This window comes from Conger conger, chromosome 10, assembly GCF_963514075.1.
Source record: "Conger conger chromosome 10, fConCon1.1, whole genome shotgun sequence".
In the NCBI taxonomy this organism is placed as follows: domain Eukaryota; kingdom Metazoa; phylum Chordata; class Actinopteri; order Anguilliformes; family Congridae; genus Conger; species Conger conger.
In genome coordinates, this window is record NC_083769.1 from 42513923 (window position 1) to 42536972 (window position 23050).

The 23050-nt window shown below is 47.2% G+C and overlaps 1 protein-coding gene across 1 annotated transcript in view; it reads right to left on the bottom strand.

Annotated features, from left to right (window-relative positions):
• nphp4 (nephronophthisis 4) overlaps positions 1–23050 on the bottom strand; it is a 156015-nt gene that overhangs the window by 110150 nt on the left and 22815 nt on the right. Inside the window, exons 3-5 of the mRNA XM_061259116.1 lie at positions 14968–15146; positions 14423–14487; positions 2712–2867 (exon numbers count right to left, since the gene is read on the bottom strand). Coding sequence (XP_061115100.1) covers positions 2712–2790 — 79 coding nt within the window. The 5' untranslated portion in view covers positions 2791–2867; positions 14423–14487; positions 14968–15146. The remainder of the gene's footprint in view (positions 1–2711; positions 2868–14422; positions 14488–14967; positions 15147–23050) is intronic.

Genomic DNA, 23050 nt, shown 5'->3' on the forward strand with positions numbered 1-23050 from the left:
AAAATGCCGACTGTAAGCTCCAGACAAGAGCGCGGTTCTTTAGACGACTCGGGTCAATCCGCTCAGGGATTTGAAGCGGTGCCGGATTAACCAGGCCCCACACTCTGTGCTATATCCCTCCACTGTCAAACTCCATCCGATTTATTAGCTCCTCACATAAACTTCATTTTATCCACTGAAAGTTCAACTTTTTAAACAGAGGCGGGGGGGGGGGGGCTGACTCTTCGGCAAATCTTGTGATAATGCACAATAATCTGAGAACCTTCCTGGCTTGGGCTTTGGGCCGCATAAAACAATAGGCTTCTTACTATTCCGGATCAAGCCACTCGATATTGTCTCTGTACTGAGTAATCTCTTCAGCCCGAACTGAAATGTGTAATTTCACACCAAGGGGCACGTGCACTTCGCCAGTCGCTAATAGCCTGTTCATTAGTCCACTTGCTCCATGTTTGAACCCCAGCCACTCATACATGCACAGCCCAATGCCTTCCACACATATCAATGCCATAAATCAGTTAGGAAGCAAACTCATTGCAGTCTGCAGCGGAACTTAATATTCACCAATCCACGGAATGCACCGGAGCAATGCACACAGCTAATGGAGTCGAGATTTAAGGCCTCGTTGCTGGAAACGGTATTAATTATCCAGAGTGCCGCTCAGGATATCAATAGGTTTATTGCTCTGGTAGCATTTCCCACGAACACTCTTTCAGAACACGCGGCAGTCGAGTGATTGAAATCCTGGATGCGCAGTGGAGACCCGCGCGGAATCCGAATGAACTCTGAACACTTCCAGAGTACGGCAGAAGAGCAGTCTCCCCTCGCTTCTTCTCTCCGGTAAAAGGAGGTCTCCGGCGATGTTACACGCCGGTGCCCTTCCAAAGCCGTCTTGAACTGACGCTTAACAGCCTCGCGCCTCTTAAGCACTTCAACATTTGTCTGCAACAACTCACCAAAAACGTGATATTATCAGTGAAGATGGCTGAATTAGTCGCAGCCGTTTCTGTTCACTGCCTCTGCACCACTTCCTCAAAAGAAATGCATAGCTGTCAATGGGTGTTACAACAAAGTCGCCACACATTAATACTAACTTTAGCATGCCAGCCAGATATGTCAGCAAACCGCATAGCACGAGCTGTTTCACATGAAAATCAATGTATTACATGAAAGTCTTGGCTGGGAGACAGGACACGCTACACGTCTGAAGCCGACCAATCATCGCATGCCTACCATTCACAACCTAGCACGATGTTCAGAGGAGAAGGGGTCAGGTTTTGGAGGGATCAAGATGCAGTATTATCAATCATGACTTCGGGCAAAATAAAATAAAACAAAACACAATTGTGAACCAGTTTATGGGCCACAACAGAATAGTTTTAAAATCTGGCTGATTTTAGTGCCTTGCATCAGATTTTCACTCCATGCAGCTGCACACTGAGAGTTCACACTCCGGTCCTACCAGCACCCTAATCGCCCTAATCGCCCTAATAGATCATATAAGACCACTATCTAATGTTTATAAGGAGGTTTTCAATGTACTGGGTATGAAAATACATCAGTATAAATGTTAGCCAGCGGACTTTAGCTTACAGAATGATGACAGCACACTGATTAACACATGTAGGGACAGCTGAACGAGAGAGAGGGAAAAGAGATTCTGAAAACACAAATTGTGCCCTCTTCCCTTCCCTTCAGGGCCCGCGGGGAAAATGTATTATATCATCCAAACCAAAGTTCTTGAAAATGCCTTTAAAAAAAGGTTTTCAGAATTCAATGAGAAGACTAAGAAATGGATTGCAGTGTTCCATACTACATGATTGAAAGCTATCGTTCTCATTATTTCATTTCGTTATTAAACTGCATCGTTTGCCGACAGGAATTGTGTCTTTCCGGGCATCTAAAATGGACATGACAGAGTAGGTTGACGTGCTGAAATTAGGAAACAGTTGCATCACCTTTACTCAAAATGACACCAACATCCTGCCAACACATGGAGGTGTTGACACCTTTCCATGAGAAATGTGTTAGGAATATGAAAGACTGTCAACAAGAGACATGAGACACTCGCAAAAAGTAATTACTCTCCCAGATGTTAAAATCTCATTCCCAGTGTTTCTCCCCCATGATTTTGCCCTTCACAATGCAGGAAACTGAAGCTTCAATTCACGTCCTGAAAACGAGGTTATGATGCAAACGAGAGCCATCAGAGAAAGTTTTTGCCATCAATCAGCAGACTTCCTAAGTTTTTCCACAACAGCCGGATGTTAGCAGCATCTATTCTAGCTGATGACAACAGCCAATAAGCAAGGAGATAATGAAGAGAATGAAAAGAGCACCTCTCTACAGCATTTTAAACTGTTTTCATCAAGTCACAACAAAACAGATGTTCTGCTTCATTCGAGACATGTAGACAAAGAGTTATGACTTTTTTAGGGGGCGGAAATACAGAATCATATTTTACAATAAGGCGTAGTGTAATGCACGGAGTATGTCACCTGTTAACAAAGATTTAGGGCACAATATTAAATGTGCCTGAAGTTATTGGGCCGAACAGCCTTGTCAGTGAATGAAAAAGCAGTTTGCCACGGCAGACACCTGAGGTCAGCCCGGCCTGGCCCAAGTCTCCACGCTCCAGTGGCCAGCCAATGTCAGGCTGAAGATGAATGTGTGACCCTGGAGCCTTTCTCCAGGGCCCCAGCCCCTCTCCTCACCTGCGTCCCCGGAGGGGGGCTCGATCCCCGGGACGGTCTCCGCTCCAGACACCAGCGTGTAGGGGGGGAGGAGGTGCATGACGCTCTCCAGGGCAGGGTGTGGCCTCAGCGAGTACTGCAGGTGAGCTCCCTCGATCAGCGTCAGGAGCTTGCTCTCTGCAAGGAACGGGAAAAACACACAACTTCACACCCAGGGCGCCACACTGCTCCCATGTTAGGAGCATTAGCTCAGGAGAACGTACTGTACCGTGTGTGAACGGGAAAAATCATTTAGGAGAGAAACACAACTTCACACCCAGGGCGCCACACTGCTCCCATGTTAGGAGCATTAGCTCAGGAGAACGTACTGTACTGTGTGCGAACAGGAAAAATCAGTGAACAGTGAGGTCATCTCTAAAGGATGCGAATCAGGACAAGGCGTCAAACACAGGCACAGAGAGCGTACAGAGAGCGTAGACTACCTCTGACCGCACGAGATCGTAGCCACACAGTCCATTACACCGCGGCTGATCTCAATAACTGCTTTCACTACCACGGGCGCTGTGGCGGGAACGCATCCCGCTGTGCGCGGGAAACTGGGTCACTGGCCCAGGGGAGCAGGTGATGGCGGCTACGTCCCCCCGTTTATGCGGTAAACAGAGCACGATCGTGTCACACGCAATACCCCGCAGCCCTTCCCCATCTGTACTGCTAACCACTGCACAAACCAGGCCGATTCAGCTAGCCAACAAGAGCTAACAGCTGCACAAACCAGGCCGATTCAGCTAGCCAACAAGAGCTAACAGCTGCACAAACCAGGCTGATTCAGCTAGCCGCGCGAGAGCTAACTGCTGCACAAACCAGGCTGTTTCAGCTAGCTGCGCAAGAGCTAACTACTGCACAAACCAGGCCGATTCAGCTAGCCACACAAGAGCTAACTGCTGCACAAACCAGGCCGATTCAACTAGCCGCACAACAGCTAACCACTGCACAAACCAGGCCGTTTCAGCTAGCCACACGAGAGCTAACTGCTGCACAAACCAGGCCGAATCAGCTAGCCACACGAGAGCTAACCGCTGCACAAACCAGGCTGTTTCAGCTAGCCACACAACAGCTAACCGCTGCACAAACCAGGCCGTTTCAGCTAGCCACACAACAGCTAACCGTTGCACAAACCAGGCCGTTTCAGCTAGCCACACGAGAGCTTGTCTGAAAAAGAAACGCAAGTATCACCGAGCTGAGGATTCAAAACGTATTCGAAATGCCAAAATTCATATTGACAAATGCCATCTCTTGCTAAAATGAGTCATTCAAAATGCTGTATATGTGCAGTTTCAATCATATCCATAATGATATTACCTCATTAATTTCAAGAGGAACTTCCTAACAAGCTATGGCTGAAGAGGGGATGCGCTGTGCTGGAGTCACTGGTGGTGTTCTCCTCCCAAAGACGGCATTCGTTTTTATTATTTATGATATTTCAAATTGATTTTTAAAACAGAACCTTTCTTTCTAACCTCTCTAATCCATAAAGCTCCATTCATTCCGAAATCAGTCCGAGGCCTTGGGAACCCTTTTTGACATACTAATGAAATCTGCCGAGCTTTCCGCAGAGAGCAGTCGTCGCTGGTTAAAATAAATTGCCTAAAGCAGGCATTCATCGACGATGAATGAATACATTTCATTTTTCCGGTGAACTCTCACTTTAAAGTATTTTTGCAACTTCAATACAACGCCACTCGCCATTTTGTGCCAAATGTCCCTTTATCAGTGCAATTTATGCATGATGGAAGAGCAGAGGTTCCTAACACTCATCCCTATGGCACTTCCCACAATGCCCTGCTTTGGACTGTGGTCAAAGGTCCACAGTGTGGCTGTTCATCAAATTGGCTGGTAAAGTCTGCTCTTATCAACAGGGAATACAAGCAACACACTTTGTCAAATGTTTGTACTGTAATAAATCAGCCCCGCTGTAATGTGGAGCTAGGAGGGATAACAAATAATGCACGCTGTTTAAAATGTGAGGAACAGCATTCACTGTGTTTTCCTTTCCTTTGCCTGACAATTACGACCTTAAGAACAAGGTGTGTGCTTTTTTTTCACCATTCAACGATTCACTGACCCTGAACCACACTGAATGCAAGCAGACACTGCAACCCTCTAGGAGTGGAGTTAAACCTACCAACACAGCGCCCCCTCCAGGAGTGGAGTTAAATCAGCAGCTAAATGGTAAATGGTAACGCTCCCAGGTTAAAGGCTGGCATTTATATAGCGCCTTTATCCAAAGCGCTGTACAATTGATGCTTCTCATTCACCCATACATACACACACTCACACACCAACGGCGATTGGCTGCCATGCAAGGCACCGACCAGCTCGTCAGGAGTATTTTAGGGGTTAGGCGTCTTGCTCAGGGACACTTCAACACAGCCCGGGCAGGGGATCGAACCGGCAACCCTCCGACTGCCAGACGACTGCTCTTACAGCCTGAGCCATGTCGCCCCGTGGTACTGCGGCCCTCCAAGACCGAATGCGTTACCTGTAGTACAGGACTGCAGTGCTTTCTGGGCAGTTTAGTGTCCATGAAAGTAGACTTGTGGTCAGAAGGCAGCAGGGTGCGTGCCGGTGTACGTCAGGCCGGGCCGTCCCAGACCTCCCGTCACCACACGGTGCATGTCTCTGACAGACTCACACGGCACGCTCCATCAGACAGACACCGCCATCGCATCTGATTATCCCAAAACACGCCATACCGCTCACAACCCCCGCTTTCCCCTCCCTTTGTTTTTCTCTTCCCCTCTGTCTTTGCCTTCCTCCCTTGCGCTCTCCCTTCCTCCTCCCTCTCTATCCCCCTCTCTTTTTTTCTTCCTCCTCCCTCTCTATCCCTTTCTTTTTCTCTTCCCCTCTGTCTTTGCCTTCCTCCCTCCCCCCCCCCCCCTTGTGAAACAGAGGATCACGCAGAGAACAGGGAGAACAAAAGCACAGAAGAAGAAGAGGGTTGACCCACATTCCCAACCTAAATCTGTGCTAAGGGCTGACAATCCTCCGCGTGCGTTCCTCCATACTTCCACAGGAGCACCAGCCCAGGAGCGGAGAGAGACGCTCTCTGTACGCTCTCTGTACGCTCTCTGTACGCTCTCTGTGCGCTCTCTGTGCGCTCCCTGTAAGATATCTGTACGCTCCCTGTACGCTCCCAGTACGCTCTCTGTACGCTCTCTGTACCCTCCCAGTACCCTCCCAGTACGCTCTCTGTACGCTCTCTGTACGCTCTCTGTACGCTCTCTGTACGCTCTCTGTACCCTCCCAGTACCCTCCCAGTACGCTCTCTGTGCGCTCTCTGTGCGCTCTCTGTACCCTCCCAGTACGCTCTCTGTACGCTCTCTGTACGCTCCCTGTACGCTCTCTGTACGCTCTCTGTACGCTCTCTGTGCGCTCTCTGTACGCTCCCTGTACGCTCTCTGTACGCTCCCTGTACGCTCTCTGTACGCTCCCTGTACTCTCTCTGTACGCTCTCTGTACGCTCTCTGTACGCTCCCTGTACCCTCCCAGTACGCTCTCTGTGCGCTCTCTGTACGCTCTCTGTACGCTCTCTGTACGCTCTCTGTACGCTCCCTGTACCCTCTCTGTACGCTCTCTGTACGCTCTCTGTACGCTCCCTGTACGCTCCCTGTACCCTCCCAGTACGCTCTCTGTGCGCTCTCTGTACGCTCTCTGTACGCTCTCTGTACGCTCTCTGTACGCTCCCTGTACCCTCTCTGTACGCTCTCTGTACGCTCTCTGTACGCTCCCTGTACCCTCTCTGTACGCTCTCTGTACGCTCCCTGTACGCTCTCTGTACGCTCTCTGTACGCTCCCTGTACCCTCCCAGTACGCTCTCTGTGCGCTCTCTGTACGCTCTCTGTACGCTCTCTGTACGCTCTCTGTACCCTCCCAGTACGCTCTCTGTGCGCTCTCTGTACGCTCTCTGTGCGCTCCCTGTAAGATATCTGTACGCTCCCTGTACGCTCCCTGTACGCTCCCAGTACGCTCTCTGTACGCTCTCTGTACCCTCCCAGTACCCTCTCTGTGCGCTCTCTGTACGCTCTCTGTACGCTCTCTGTACGCTCTCTGTACCCTCCCAGTACGCTCTCTGTACGCTCTCTGTACCCTCCCAGTACGCTCTCTGTACGCTCTCTGTACGCTCTCTGTACGCTCTCTGTACGCTCTCTGTACGCTCTCTGTACCCTCCCAGTACGCTCTCTGTACGCTCTCTGTGCACTCTCTGTGCGCTCTCTGTACGCTCTCTGTGCACTCTCTGTACGCTCTCTGTGCGCTCCCTGTACGCTCTCTGTGCGCTCTCTGTACGCTCTCTGTACGCTCTCTGTGCGCTCTCTGTGCGCTCTCTGTGCGCTCTCTGTACGCTCTCTGTACGCTCTCTGTACGCTCTCTGTACACGCTCTCTGTGTGCTCTCTGTGCGCTCTCTGTACGCTCTCTGTACGCTCTCTGTACGCTCTCTGTGCGCTCTCTGTGCGCTCTCTGTACGCTCTCTGTACGCTCTCTGTACGCTCTCTGTGCACTCTCTGTACGCTCTCGGTACGCGCCCCAGTTGATCTTCCCGCTCTCCCCGGCCATCTGTCCCATCTACGCCACGTATCCCCTGCAGTTCAGCGCCTCGGAAAGCAGCTGATGCGCGTTTGTTCTCTGTCAGAGAGCCCATTTCAACCACCGGCGGAGCAACTCGGCAACGACCGAACGCACAATGACTGAAAAGACCAGAAACCCCAAAACAACTTATCATTTCAGAAAAGGCGCGACGCGTTTCAGAGCATGAGCCTGAACTGGCTGCTATCCAGGGGCACATTCAGTTCCACAACATTCATTTCTTACACGAGCATAGGTGTTTAAATATTGAAATGTCTCTCTCTCTCTCTCTCTCTCTCTCACTCTCTTGCTCTCTCTCACGCACACACATATCTTTCTCTCTCTCTCTCTCTCTCTCTCTCTTAACAAGCGCAAGAGGTAATGAAATTTTAATAGGATCTGGCAAAACAGAGATGGAACCCTGGTATCAGGACAGGAACATTTCCTTTCTCACCATTTATTTCTCATTATCCCTTATTCATCACAAGCTAATATTTCAGAAGCTGCCAAATGATCAAATCGAGCATGAACATTTTCCAAAAAGTAAACTTTCTATCTGCACGTCAATGCCAAGCTCTGGAGAGAAAACACACACTAGGGGGGAGAGAGAGAGAGAGAGAGAGAGAGAGGGAGAGGGGAAGGGAGGAAGAGAAAGAAAGACAGACAGAGAGAAAAGGAGAAAGGGAGGGAGGGAAAGAGAGACACACACACATGCAGACATACAGTACGTGCGCATGAAAAATATTCCACAGAAAATGACCAAGAGCTAATGGTCAAATCACAAGTAACCAAGAATGATTACTTTACACGTTTGTTTGACCTCTGTCCACAAAACTATCGGAGTGACCAGCCTGGCAGATGTGGTGCCAGACGTCCATGGAGGTTTCTCAAGGCTACGGCCCCGACTTGTTAAAAAAAACAAAAAAACAACAACAATAATAATAATATTCGGATTGAAATGTCTGAAAAACAATCATGAATTGTAATGACGCGGCCCGAGCCATTTAAAAAAGGCATTACATATCTGCGGGGCGTAAACCAAATCAGGTGTAGGAAATGAACTCCCGCAGCATAAAGCGCACTGAGCTCCACTGTCTGCCGTCCTAAAAGGATTCTTTTGTGATTGCCCTCAAAACACAATGGGCGACCTCTGGAGCACAGCGTTTGAGTTTGTGTGTGTTCTCATCCATTTCGGCTGAGGTTGAATGAGCCGCCGGAGTGCAAGGAGGGCACACGGAGACCACGTCACCGTTGTGCAGGTAAACATACGCTCCCCCCTTCACCCACACTGCTGCCTCACCCCGCGTTTCACTTTTTTATGAAGGGATTTCCGTCCGCCCTGTCTCCCCCGGTGCGTATCAAGCAAGGGCTTACAGAATTACCACGCGAAAAGAAATATTGTTCATCTTGTTTCGGTCCTAGGGAGAAATTAGACAGAATATTAGCCCCAGAAAATGAAACGCAGCACAACTGCTTTGATGATCAAATTCCGTGAGACAGAAGGGGACAGCAGGACAGCCATTTCACAGCAACACGCTTCTTTGTATTTCATGGTAAATTTTAAGTCTGCTCTCCCATTATCCACAAGCCACCCTAACAGCCTATAACAGCTTTCTCAGATTGCTCCTTTGAGGAGACAGATTGGGACTGTAACACTCCACTAAGCAAAATCATTACATAGCTGCACTAGCAGGAGCGCAGGATGAGTAAGTGATCAGCGGAAGGCTGGCTGATGTCATTCCCCTTCGGTTATGGCTAAGATGGCTACCGTGAGCCCAACGACAGAGCAGTGCCCCTGGCACATCCCAGAGGCTCCATTTCCTCCAAGGCATCAGGGACAAACTTCTGTATGTCTGTCACAGGTATCTGTGTCTGTCTGTCCCTCTCTCACTGCCCCCCTCTGTCTGTCTGTCCCCTTCTGTCTCTCTCTGTCAGTCTTTCACACTTTTTCTCAGTCTCTCAATCTGTCTCTCACTCTCCCTCTCCCTCTCTCAGTCTCTCACTCTTCCTCTCCTCCCTCTCTCTCGCTCCCTCTCCATCTGTCTCTTTCTCCCTCTCCCTGTCTCTCTCCCTCTCCTTCTCTCAGTCTCTCAGTCTCTCACTCTCCCTCTCCTTCTCTCAGTCTCTCACTCTCCCTCTCCCCCCCTCTCCTTCTCTCTCACTCTCTCTCTCAGTATCTTTCTCAGCTGCTCTCCATCTCTCACTCCCGTCTTTCAGTCCCTTCATCAATATCGTCAGGTTCCCCTCCCTTCATCCCTTCATCCACTCCTCTCTCATACTCTGTCCATCTCTCTCCTTTTCTACCTCATTTCTTTTTTCCCCCCATCTCCCTCTCCCTCCCCCCCCCCCCCAGTAAAAGAGCAACAGAAATCAATAGGCCAGAAGCCAAGCCGGTCGGCTCCTCTCTCCGGCAGCAGTTCCTGACTCATAAGAACAGACTGTTGGGGCGCTAAAGAAGAAAACTGAGGAGAAAACAAATGAATGAGGCGCGCGGCTCGCAGGAAGCAGGCGGGGAACACAAGCCGAACGAGCACCGCCGCCGCATGAATCACGCTCTGACTGACATGACCCGAGGGGCGGCACAAATGGAGAAATGTGTAAATGCGTAAATAAATATATAAATGTAGGCATTGTCGGCGAGCCAAAGCACAACACTCAGACCAATTAGAGACGCGCGCGGAGAGAACTCTGTGTACGGTCGCCGGGGCTGCGCGCGGGAGCTCAGGGAAAAACTCCCTCACATTCCCCGCCGCTGGTAAAGGTACACGCTGTCTTTATCTGTTCAACACCTACGCACCGCTGCACTGAAACCTCCAACGAGGCGGGCGGCTGCCAATCTCCTAGCGCACTGACAGTGACTCATTAGAGGGATGTGTGCTCCTTCTTCTTCTCCTCTCCCCTCTCCCCTCTCACCTGTCTTACGGGGGCCGGGGGCCAGGGGCCACATCCGGCTCCGGCCAGGCAGAGCGGTGCCAGGGGAGAGGGGCTGACCACCCTCCCGCCGCCCAGTCCAAAGCCCTGCGGCAGAACCAGCTGCCCCGTCTGGAGGAGGCAGCGCTGCCCCTGCCCCGCGGGCAAAACAGGAGGCCACAGCAGGAGGAGGAAGAGAGGCCAGCGCTCTGGACCCGGCCCACAATGCATCACTCACATCCACGGACAACAGTCTGCATTCCTCTACTCTATCACACTACAGTCTGCACCCCTCTACTCTTTCACACTACAGTCTGCACCCCTCTACTCTTACACACTACAGTCTGCACTCCTCTACTCTTTCACACTACAGTCTGCACTCCTCTACTCTTTCACACTACAGTCTGCATTCCTCTACTCTTACACACTACAGTCTGCATTCCTCTACTCTTACACACTACAGTCTGCATTCCTCTACTCTTACACACTACAGTCTGCACTCCTCTACTCTTTCACACTACAGTCTGCACTCCTCTACTCTTGCATACTACAGTCTGCACTGCTCTACTCTTACACACTACAGTCTGCACTGCTCTACTCTTACACACTACAGTCTGCACTGCTCTACTCTTACACACTACAGTCTGCACTGCTCTACTCTTACACACTACAGTCTGCACTGCTCTACTCTTACACACTACAATCTGCATTCCTCTACTCTTTCCTACCAACTGCCCAGGCTTTCTGGTGATTCTGTTGATTGATGCACTCACTCTCGACTGTCAATAAAAACACTTTAACACTTTAGCACTTAAGAATACTGCAGCAGAACTACCAGATTGCTTGGCCACTGTTTATAAACAGTTTAGAATAAATAGACAATAGCTGGCAGCCATTTGTACCACATTTTAAGATACAAAGGGTGTTGACATGTTCAAACTATTATCTTGATCAGAGAAATCACAACAAATAGTAGTTTTGCGGTATCTAACACTTTTTGGCCATGCTAAAATATAAAATTGGTTCTGCATGAAAAATATATTTAACATCTTACATGAAAAGTTGTAAAAAAAATAAATAAATAATAATAACAATAATAATAAAATAGACATTTCTCAAGCCTGAATGCCGATGTCATACATTATCCTTTACATTGCAATCGTATCCTTAGCTCAAAAAGCATTCAATCCAACGGGCGTGGTGCCGGATTCATTTCACTGATCTAATGACCCTTGAAAGGCAGACGCGTCCACAGGACTGCAGTTCTGCTTCCCGCCAAAGCCGGCCATAGTGCCGCCATGCCGTAATTACTGAGCGTTCGCTCGCGCTGCTACATACATTAATGACTCACCGAGGCCGCAGCAAAGCGGCAGGCGATGAAACGCAGGATCGGGGAAAACGCGTCTCCCAACGAAACCCAACACCAGACCCGTAATGCAAATTACGTCCTAATTTAAAACCAAATGACATAATCGGAAACGCCAGGACTAGTTAGCTGCAGCTGCCGCGCATCCACGGCAGGGCCGCGGACCGACGAGAGCTCTCATTAAGGATTCGTACGGCACACTGGAAATAATAAAGTTACCCAGATCCTCTTCGTTTGCACCAAGTCTCTCTGATCGAAACATAACGAGGCATCGCACTCCGCTCCACTCTCGTGTTTTTCCTCCCTTTGCCGTTTTTGATTCAGGCTAATTACGCAATTTATTCTTAGCACCTAGTAAAAAATAAATAAATAAAATTGAAATAAAATCCAGGAGGCGCTTTAAAATAAAAAATTGTTAAAAAAAAACAAAAAAAAAAAACAGCGCTTAGGGCGGAATGTGACTCTCAAACGGAAACGACAGGGCCCCTCCACAAAGCCGCTATATTCTATTACTCTCAGGAGGAAATCACACGCGTTTCAAAGACACGTCGGCAGGAGGAAGGCTTGTCTGTCAAGCTTGATACGCTCGGCTTAGCAACGCAAGCTGGATGTGTACTTCTATTTGCTCCCCCGTACAAAGGCTTCAAAAGAAGTGGAATAATATTATATATCCCCAAAAGAGGACTCCTGCACCGGTGGCTTTTATACTGATGTAAATACCTGAAATGTACATGACTGTAAAATTTAATGGAAAAACCTCGAGCATCGTTACCCTCCCGTCACTCAGGGCAGGGTCGTGTTCAGTGGCCCCCTCACGGTTTAAATAAACGCCGTGGTCGACCGCGATCAAGTGGTGCACCTCAGACAGCTACTTAAGAGGAAATGGGCTTTGTCTGCCCAGACGAATGCAAAGTGTTATGTCTGTAAGCGGCTGTCGTCCTCGATCACTGCGTTTCGTCCCGGCCGCCCCGAGGTGAACTTTCCACAATCTCCACTTCCTTCTTCCCCCGCCCATGTGGTGCCAGCCTGTCCAATCCGCAGACAGATCAATTTTCTCAATTACTATCAATTTCAGCATCTCAGTTGGTTTGACTGGCGCTGAAAGGGCCAGAGTCGCTTTGCTAATTCAGAGCAATCACCGTTAGCTTAGCAGGGCTAGCCACAGGTCCGGGCAAACTCTCGTCCCCACCGCTTTCAGGAAGTGCTAGCAATGTGTGTGACCGGAGGTGTTGGGGGCGTGTGTTTTCGTACGGCAGATGTTTGCTATTAAAATAATAATAATGAGGATATATCTAATACATGAAAAGGAATCTAATATTACTGTTTTGCTACATCCTGTCATCACATTAGTAAATTGATTGGTATAGACCTTCTGAGTAAGTTAATTGGTATATCCCTTCTGAATAATTGATTGGAATATGCCCTTCTGAATAAGTTGATTGGTATAGCCCTTCTGATATGTTGCTTGGCATAGCCCTACTGAGGAAGTTGATTGGTAGAGCCCTTCTGAGGAAGTTGATTGGTAGAGCCCTTCTGAGGAAGTTGATTGTTATAGCCCTTCAGTCATATGGTTGGTGAAAACAAAGACGGTAAGACCAAACCCACTTTCTGCTTCCAATGACAGCAGACACAATAAATACATGTTTCTGTTAAACAGCCCGTTTCTACCCAGAATCCATTATGTTTCTGTGCTCCTTTCTTTTTGCATGTGCGAGTTAGCTGTACAGCCCTGCATTAAAACCCACTCAGCATCAGTTCTCTCATTCCCAGCGTAGCATCTTAAATGTTCCAGAAATAGCAGCTAGTTTTTCCAAGTGCTGTCAAAATATTAATTGCGGATTTCATTTTAAAAATACATCTTTAATTATCTGGAGGGCGTGTGGGGGTTATGGGGAAGGATGTAAGTACAGTGGATAATCAGTCTAGGCACTGATCTAAGCCAAACATGGCTGCCACAGGAAGCTGTCAGAATGCATGTTGAAGAGAAACACGGCTCTGAAAAACAGGCCTACAGATGACACATGGATAGTAAGTTATATAACAACTGGACCAGACATCTGACCCTACAACAAAAAAATAAACTTAAGTCTGAACAGTACAGGCACTGAATGTATGCCAACACAATAACTACTAGACCCAGACATTGTCTATTCTTCAAATAAACCATTTTTAGTAGTAAAGTCATAAACTAGTTTCAGTCAGGCAGTGGCACATTTAAACATAGATAAATGTGCTTAAAGCTTGAAACATTATAAATCTTCTCATCTTATTCCCTATTCTAAGGGCATACAAACGGTAAAGTCTGACTTTGAATCCATGGCTCATTTCACCAATACTAAGCCTGAATCAATCAACTTCTGACAAAAACATTTGCTTCTCTGTGTAAAATTCCCGAAAACTAAATTCCAGTCAGCCAACCAAAATCACTTCAAAGGAACTTTTGTCAAAATGAAAGTCATTTCGCAGGACATTTACAGGAATCCTATGTAGCAACATTCCTGAAAACTGCATCCAAACTGTAGCTTGAGCGACAGGAAACCTCGTATCGAACCCACGACTTAAAACTTGGGAGTCGAGAAGTCATTTCTAAAGTGGTAAACTGGTGGGTGGAATTCAATTTCAAATGTCAAACACAAACACAAACTGATTAAGAGAACTGAGGGGAATCACTTCACAGAGCCAGAGCAACTGAAACATGAAGTGTGTGTGTGTGTGTGTGTGTGTAAAAGTTCACAGCTCATCGCAATCTTTCCCTGGATCAATATCTCCCTTCATGCAGCTGGTATCTTTAAGTTGAACACAGATCCCGTGTAGGAAACAGCGAGGGAGGCTTACGCTCGAAGGGTTCCTGCAGTGTCTGGTACAGCAGTGCTCTGGGGCTTCCATGATAAAGACTCAGTCTGTGAAAAAAGAACCAGAAAACACTTCAATAACCGCTGAAATATACATCTCTAAGCTCTTTTCCTTCTGACTCTACAGAAAATATACAGTTTGGGAACAGTGATGACAAATTTACGATTTGAATGAATATATTCTGTATATAGTTGGAATATCTTCAAACTTTTAAGATGGGGGAAGTCATTTAAGAGACTCAAATAGTAACAACAGTCCTCTGTTATTTATCTTACGTTTATATCCAAAGCAGCCGACAGTTTATTAGACTAGGCAAGGGATAATCACCCCTGGAGCAATGCGCGGTTAAGGGTCTTGCTTAAGGGTCTTGCTCAAGGGCCTAACAGCTGTGCGGGTCTTATCCTGGCTACACCGGGGCCAGAACCAGCAACCGTCCGGGTCCCAGTCATGTACGTTAGGCACTAGGCTACAAGCTGCCCCTCCATACTGAACACTGCAGTTTTTTTGCGACCCCGTTAGCCAATCACCTTCTCTCTCCTTGGCCTGCATCTGGCTCCCCTGGACTGGACGAGCTGGAGAAGAGGCGCAGGATGCCAAAACCGCACCCCAGTGCACTCTGGGAGCCATCTGGTGTCTGAGCCACGGAAACCAGCTCCACCACCGCCACCACACCAGGATGCCTGAGGGGTGTGTGGAAGTACAGCACCTGCAACACGGACACATTAGGGCTGGATCACTCTCCTCATCAAATAAAACACAAACCTTGACCTGGTATATCATAAAAAAAATAAACGGATAAAAAGGAAGATTAATGGCACCATGCTGCGCACTTTGCATCCATTGCTCATTGCTATCGGTCTAATTTCCACAGCACTGTGATCTCCCAGGTGCAGATTACACCTCCTGCACGCTTTGCCAACTAGTGCCATGTGGGATGTACACAACCAGATCACTGAAAAGTACGGAAAAGGTGATAAACTGCACTAATGAAATATCGTTTTCATACCAACAAAATAAAGCTTGGAAATCACAGACTGCACAATATTGCACGTGATCCATTATAATCAGTCCCTGGTCATAGCAGGAGCGGTAAGGACAAGAACTTGAGGCCCAACAAAAGCAGAACAGATGTAATATTTCCTGCAAAGTGTTGTCACAGGGAAGCTCTTTGAGAATGGGTAGGGAAATGGCTAATCACCATCCAGCTGCTGAACAGTGTCGGAGAGATGAGAATTTATCTGATAAGTAGAGCAGGTCTGTTTTGGTGAAATTGAGTTCAAAGTGCTAACAGCGAGATAGAGATCTCAGCTTGGTATGCAGTAATCCTCTTGGGGGTAGAGAGAACCGGTGGCAACAGCATAACACTCTTATAAAAAAATTTAAAAATAAAAACCAACATATCCAGAAACAACATCTCCAAGTCGCTCAGGTGAAAACCCAAAAGAGTAGGGAGGTCACACCGTGATCTCTGAGGAGCTCCAGTGAGAAGTCAGGACAGGGCCTGTGTCAGCAACATGCCCTTCGAGGTCCACTGCCTATGCAAGGCAGGCCAGGACAGAGCCTGACAATCCCACCCGTCCTCCGAGTGGGAAAAAGACGACGGGGTGGTTGACTGTGTTTTACACAGAAGAGGTCCACCAGGAGTGAAACAGAGCGAGCGGACAGTCACGTTACGAAGAGGACCGTGTCAGGCATTCAGCACAACAGCTGTGTGTGTGCAGGGCCCATCAGGCTGGGGTCCAGGTCCGAAGGTTGTTGGAAGAGACAATGCAGGGCGTTTATTAACACCAAGAGCAAGAGCTCGGGGAGAAAGACAAAGCAACATTTTGGGCAGCCTCTAGTCAAGTCACTACGATACATGACTGGGGCCTGGAATCCTGGTGGTTCAAGCCCCAGTGTAGCCACCATAAGATCTGCATGGCTGTTTGGCCCTTGAGACTAAACCCCACATTGTTCCAGAGGGATTGTCCCCTGCTAAGTCGAATCAACTGCAATTCGCTTTCGATAAACAAGTGCTCACCAAGTGGCGGCACGGATGGTGCAGTGGGCAGCACTGCCGCCTCACAGCAAGGAGGTCCTGGGTTCGAATCCCCGTCGGCCGGGGCCTCTCTGTGCGGAGTTTGCATGTTCTCCCCGTGTTTGCGTGGGTTTCCTCCCACAGTCCAAAGACATGCAGGACGATTTGAGAGTCCAAATTGCCCATGGATATGAGTGTGTGAGTGAATGGTGTGTGTGCCCTGCGATGGACTGGCGACCTGTCCAGGGAGTATGCCTGCCTTTTACCGAATGTATGCTGGGATAGGCTCCAGCCCGCCTGCGACCCTGTTCAGGATAAGCAGTGTTTTTTTTTTTTAAAGAAGGGGTGTGATACAGGCCTGCAGTCTGAGGCTGCATTGAAAAAGGCAGAGAGAGAGGATCAGGAGAGACTGCAGAAATCAGTGGAAACTGAAAAAAGCTGTAATCGGGGGGGCGAAGAGGTCACGGTGCAGAGAGGGAGGAGGTCAACAGTGCTGCACAGGAAAACATACAAAATGGATGTTGCCATTTGACTCAAAAAAACTCACTCACTCCCTGTGCTACAATAAACCTTAACTTCAAGAGCGAATACATCCATTTCTTTTCTGAGCTCACCTTGGAGCGCTTGTTTAGAATAAAAACAGCTTTGTGCCAAGCATACCCTTTTCATTAGCACATATTTCCTACTTCCATCTTGGGTGAACAGAATGTCTCCCTTTAAAAAATATATATATATATATATTGATTATTTCACATCGTTCTGGCTTCCACGGACCGGCCAGATACTTACAGTTTAAAAGCACAGAGTCATCCCTTTGTGTGTGCTTATTTCCACAGAATACAAGGCCAGATTTCACACAGCAGTGTGCTTCTCTTTAACCTGCAGCGGTGGCTCAGCCTGGCCATTTCACAGGGCCTGCTGTTACACGCCGTCTTTAATTGATGGGTCTAAAGCCCTCCTTTCCCCCGCTCCAGCCCCGGGCTGACTAAAGTCCTTCTGAACCCAAAATAACATCCAGCATGTTCCATACTAAATTAGGCTGGAGTTGCATAGAGGTTTATGTGCTTCTTACTACATCTTCCCAATGGTGAAATTGTAAATATATTGTAAAAATATCATTGAATGAGTCAAACAAATAATTGTATTTAAAAACGGTTTTTAAAAATGAAACAAAACATTTTTCCACACCACTGGAAAATCAGATATATGGGGAGGGGGGGTTAAATTGATGCCCAACAATCCAGTCACTGTAAAAAGTATTATTTTATGATTTCTGAGGAAACCCATCAGGACCACTGGGTTTGGATCGGGCCAATTTTAAAATGATCAGGTTTAAGAATGGAACTTCTGCTACTTCTGCATTTGCACTTAACGGTAGGTAAATAATAGAATGAGAATGATGAGAAGAGAAGAGCACTGTTTGTGGAGAAAGTGCTCAATAATGTGCCTTCAGAGTTGGTTCAGAAGCCAGGCACTTGTGTCTGGATTTGGGCTTGGCTTGAATCTGAGGCCTGGTGAATACTCTACTTCCAGGGAGCACATTAACAAGTGCAACCAGCAGCTTTACAAAACATTTTCTTATGTTAAATAGATAGATAGATAGATAGATAGATAGATAGATTGATCATTACATTTATATAGCAGTTTTGTAGACACTCTTACAGTGATGAGGGGGAAACTCGCCTCAACCACCACCAATGTGTAGCACCCACCTGGGTGATGCACGGCTGCCATTTTGAGCCAGAACGCTCACCACACATCAGCTGGGGTGGGGAGGGAGAGAACAATGTTTTCGCCAATTGAATCGGGGGATGATTAGGTGGCAGGTTGAAAGAGCCAGGGTTGGGAATTTAGCCAGGACACCGGGGAACCCCCTACTCTTTGCAAAGAGTGTTTAATGACCACAGTGAGTCAGGACCTTGGTTTAACGTCTCATCCAAATGACTTTTCCATGACTGGGAAACTGCACCAAAATGTTCCAAGTTATCCAGATTTCCCAGGACACCCTGGTGTTGTGTCAAAGACTGTTTTCATGCATCCATTTTCCATGAATTGGGGACGGGAAAAAAAAAAAAGCAAAAAAAAAACAAAAAAAACACAGATTAGATTTCTGCTTGTTCTCCAAGGCCACGGTGCAGCACCTTTGACTGTGATGAGAAAGCTGGATCTGAACAAAGAGTCAAAAGGCATTTGAACCACTGCTCTTGATCAAATGCTATGACAGCAGAAATCACAGCAAGACGCTCTCAAGCACCTATGGGCAAGCTCGCTGAATTGACAGCAAACTTGCGACCCCCCCCCCCCCCCCCCGCGCGCCCTTAAACGTAGGAGTAAATATAAATGGTCTCAAACTCAAACAACTCCACCAGATCAACTGTAAACCCAGTATCTGATACTCCAGTCAACCTTTGCTCTGTCAAGGGCTTTAGCACACCAATCTACCCCTCCTGAAAGGTAAGCCATTCCCCAAACACTAACTCGTTTGCAGCAGGAATGTGCAGACGCAACACAGGGCCCTGTGAAATGACATCTGAGGCTTTGCTTTGCTTCACCGCAGGACGTAAAGACTCACACGGCAAAGAGGAAACAGCTTGCGCACTCACATTGCCAAGGATACCATATGTTTTATCTAATGGCTGGCTATTTCATTTTGAAATGACTTTATCAACAAACAATTAACTGGGTGTCATAAGGCTAAGTATTCCCACCAAAACATAAAGGCCAAGGGAGATGGAGGAGCAACATTAAAACATCATGCAGCTCTCCGTTAGCACAGAAGCCATTATGAGTCTATTACACTGACAGGTAAATGAATTGAGACATGGCTAAGGACTCCTATATTGAGCCACCCAAAGCACACAGTTCTTAAATTTTTTTAAAATGACAGGCATTCTAAGGCAGTTATAATCTTTTATATGTTCTTCTTTTCCTCTGTAAAACGATCTCTAAAAATATTATCATTACCGTTTCAGTAGCACTGTACCATGAGATTCAAAAAATGGGCAATGGCAATTTGAAATTATCATTTGAAATTATACATATTTTTCTATTCAGTCAGTCAGTAAGGAGTCAGAGGACGGGTCTACATTAAGCCCGGTAGCCGTTGTGTGTTCCCTTCTGAAGTAACTACAACAGCTTGATTTGCCCATTAAATTAAACTGCACAGGTCCTGAGGTGCTTGAGGCTATTACTGCCAACTGTACTACATTTCCCACAGTTCTCAGGGACAAACTCTCAGGGCTGCTTTCAAACATGTTTTTCCATAATCTGCATCACAATCATCATGGATTTTGGAAAGTAATGGCGCTGATTGAGTCCTGAAAATGGGATAATATTGGGACAAAAAAGGGTCTTCATTAAATATTTGGTAAGTGGTAAATGGACTGTATTCATATAGCTCTTTTAGGCAAAGCACTTTACAATTGATTCACCCATTCATACACACACTCACATGAATGGCTATTGGCTATTGGCTGCCATGCAAGGTACCAACCAGCTCATCAGGAGCATTTAGGGGTTAGGTGGGGTTAGGACACTTCCCAGGGTGAGGGATCAAACCAGCAACCTTCCGACTGCCAGACAACCGTTCTTACCTCCTGAGCTAATGTGGCCCACCATTCCCCCCTCAATATGGACAAATGAAATAGAAAATTCATTTCATGCACCATGAAAGCAGGTCACACATATGCAGCAGAAAAAAGGTCTCATGGAGGATACTGTAGAAAATGCAGGCATGGACTCATCCATTTCCTTCCTGGCGATCTCTCACAATAAGCTCGCTTGTTGTCCAGCTTCTTCATAGCAACCGTTATTTCATTCGCGCCTGCGGGCACGACTCACTCAAACGGAAAAATATGTCCCAATAACGTCAGGATAAAAACGCAGCGAAAGAATGATTTTCAGGAATATATATTCCCTCCTCCAGACCTGGGAGACCCTTCCGAGGCAAGTGGCTACTTCCCATGCAGACCGCAGACGCGGCCGTGCCCAGACCGCCAGTCGCCCCGGCAACAGGCGTCCCCCGCTCACCTGGCGAGCCGCCGCCACCACACCTGTGACCCGGAGAGCGCCATCTCCACGTTAAATAAATAAATGAGCGCGCGCGCTCCTCATGAATAAGAGAGGGAGGGGATCGTTCATCAGTTACACAGTTTCATTCAATTATTCATGGGCCGGCGCCCACTTAGTCAACATAACGGCGCGGAGCCATCTTCCCTTGTACAGTCTGAACTGCACTTTGTCTGACGCCTGTAAAAGACTGTTGGGCTCGCAGTGTCTGCGGAGTGCGCTACCTGCAGCAGCAGGAGGGGTTTCTGGGAAGAAGAAAAAAAAGCTAGCAGCCCTCTAGTGTATTTGCTCGCCCCTTCTAAAGCTGACTACACACATGTTGTTTGTTTTGTACACACACAGACTTCAACTTCAGAAAATGTCGTTTCTAGCATCTGGACAATAATTGCCTGTGTTTCTTAATCGATTGCACACACACACACGCGCAGACATGCACGCACACATACATGTGCACACATACACACACACACACACAAACACGCATGCACACACGCCCACGCACACACACACACACGCATGCACACATGCACACACACACACACCTCTTTCAGCTTTGTTTGGCCAAGAATATCAAGAATCTTCTTTTCTTGTGTTGTTGTATATACCTAATCAGCAGCTCCACTGCCCATATAAAGACAGTTAGCCCCTTGTCCCACTCAGTGGAAGATGTTTTATGCATGAATTCAAATAATAATAAAAATGTTCTGTTCCAGTCAGTGTTGTCATGTCCCCTGATAATCACATCTACCGGTTCCCAAATGCAGGGCACTCTGGAAAGTGCATGAAAAAATATTTTGAAAGAATATGCCGTGCTGATCAAGTTAAGTACTTACTGATGACGGCTGATTAAATCTCTTGAGCAAAAATATTTTCTGAAAGGACAGCTTTGGAGCCACAGCATTACAAAACATATAAAAAGGCAAGATGTGGCTTTTTACCTGTACTGAATAAAATCTCATATTAAATGATCCCTTGACCCACGGAAAGTTTTCTTTTTCAATCCCAGTCACAGAAAAGTGGTCTCCGACAGAGGAAGCGCTTTCTGAAAACGCGTCAATTATGCCTGAACAGAATCTTCAGCCATTTTTATGACTTCAAACATAACTGCTATTATCACGTAAACTAAAAAGCCACCATTTCCTCAGCTGGCCGCAGCCTATAGCCTGGTGGCTAAGGTGCATGACTGGGACCTGGAAGGTTGGTGGTTCAAGCCCTGGTGTAGTCGCAATAAGATCCATCCAGCTGTTGGGCCCTTGAGCAAGGCACTTAACCCCACATTGGTCTAGGGGGGATTGCTTAGTCTAATCAACTATAAGTCGCTTTTGATAAGAAGCGTCAGCCAAATAACTGTAATGTAATGGCACATGTGAAACAATGACAAAGGCCCCCCATTCTCCTTTGGTAAACATCACCAGGCTTTTTAGCAGCACAGTGATTGGACTGGGTTCAGCCGAGGTGTAATAAAGACGAGTAGCCTAGCATGGACAACAGGCAGAAAACGGCACGCTGTTCATGTTCGTGCACTGACTGCATTTTAAATGCACTTCGCAGCCACATTAAAACGTGCGTCTGGAATCAAAGAGCCCTTTAGGGTCATTATTATCATTAGTGAACTAGCTTAGCAGCAAGTTCACACCGCAATGCTAGCGATTCCATCGCAGTGTTGTCTATAATAAGCGGCAACTTTCTTTGCTTTAAAGCAACTTTCTTTTGGGAAGAGAAAAGCTAACATTGCATTCAGCATTTCGAGGCAGCCAGTTGCTGACTCAAGGCATTAGTAGCATTTTCCCCCACACATCACACTTAACCGTGAGAGGGTTTCGTTTTAAATGGTACAGCAGTGGTTTCAGACTCACAGGGGCTTCAGGTCGGAGAGGCGTGTTGCCTACAGGCTTGTACAGTGCGTTTGCCTGAAAGGCCCCTGCTGGGTTTTCTGGTTTCCTCACAATCAGCAGCCACTTCAGGTCCTGGGAGCAAGGTGTGTGGAGTCTTTAGCCAGCCATCGGCTTACATTAATCACTGATGTGTTAAAGGCACTCCAGGAACCAGCAGACCCTGCAGGAGCGGAGCCTTATATCCATGTGTTAGAGAAACCGTTTTAACACCGCTGCATAATTAGTTCATTTCAACCACCCTTCCTGTCAAGAAAGTAAACAAAAAGGCAAGAAGCTACAGTGTATACTGGGGGGGGGGCTCTAAAGAGAGAACAAATTCATTCAGTTTAAAACATTTTAAAAAAGGTTGAGGTTCGTGCAGAAAGTGGGCAAAGGGATGACTATTTTTATTGCAAATTTCATGACAATTATTTGAATTATAATGGATATAATATCATTTCTAATTGGGAGCAAAGTGAACACATGAAGCAATGTCTGCATTCAATGGTGTTATAATGAGCTGGATTGAGCCTTATAAAAAGAAAACTAGGATTTCTGAAGCGATTCCATTGAGGATAGCCCTTCTGAGAATTCACACGCTCTCTCTGTCAGAATAATTCTACGCGCATAACAAACTTGCTGGTTAAAAAA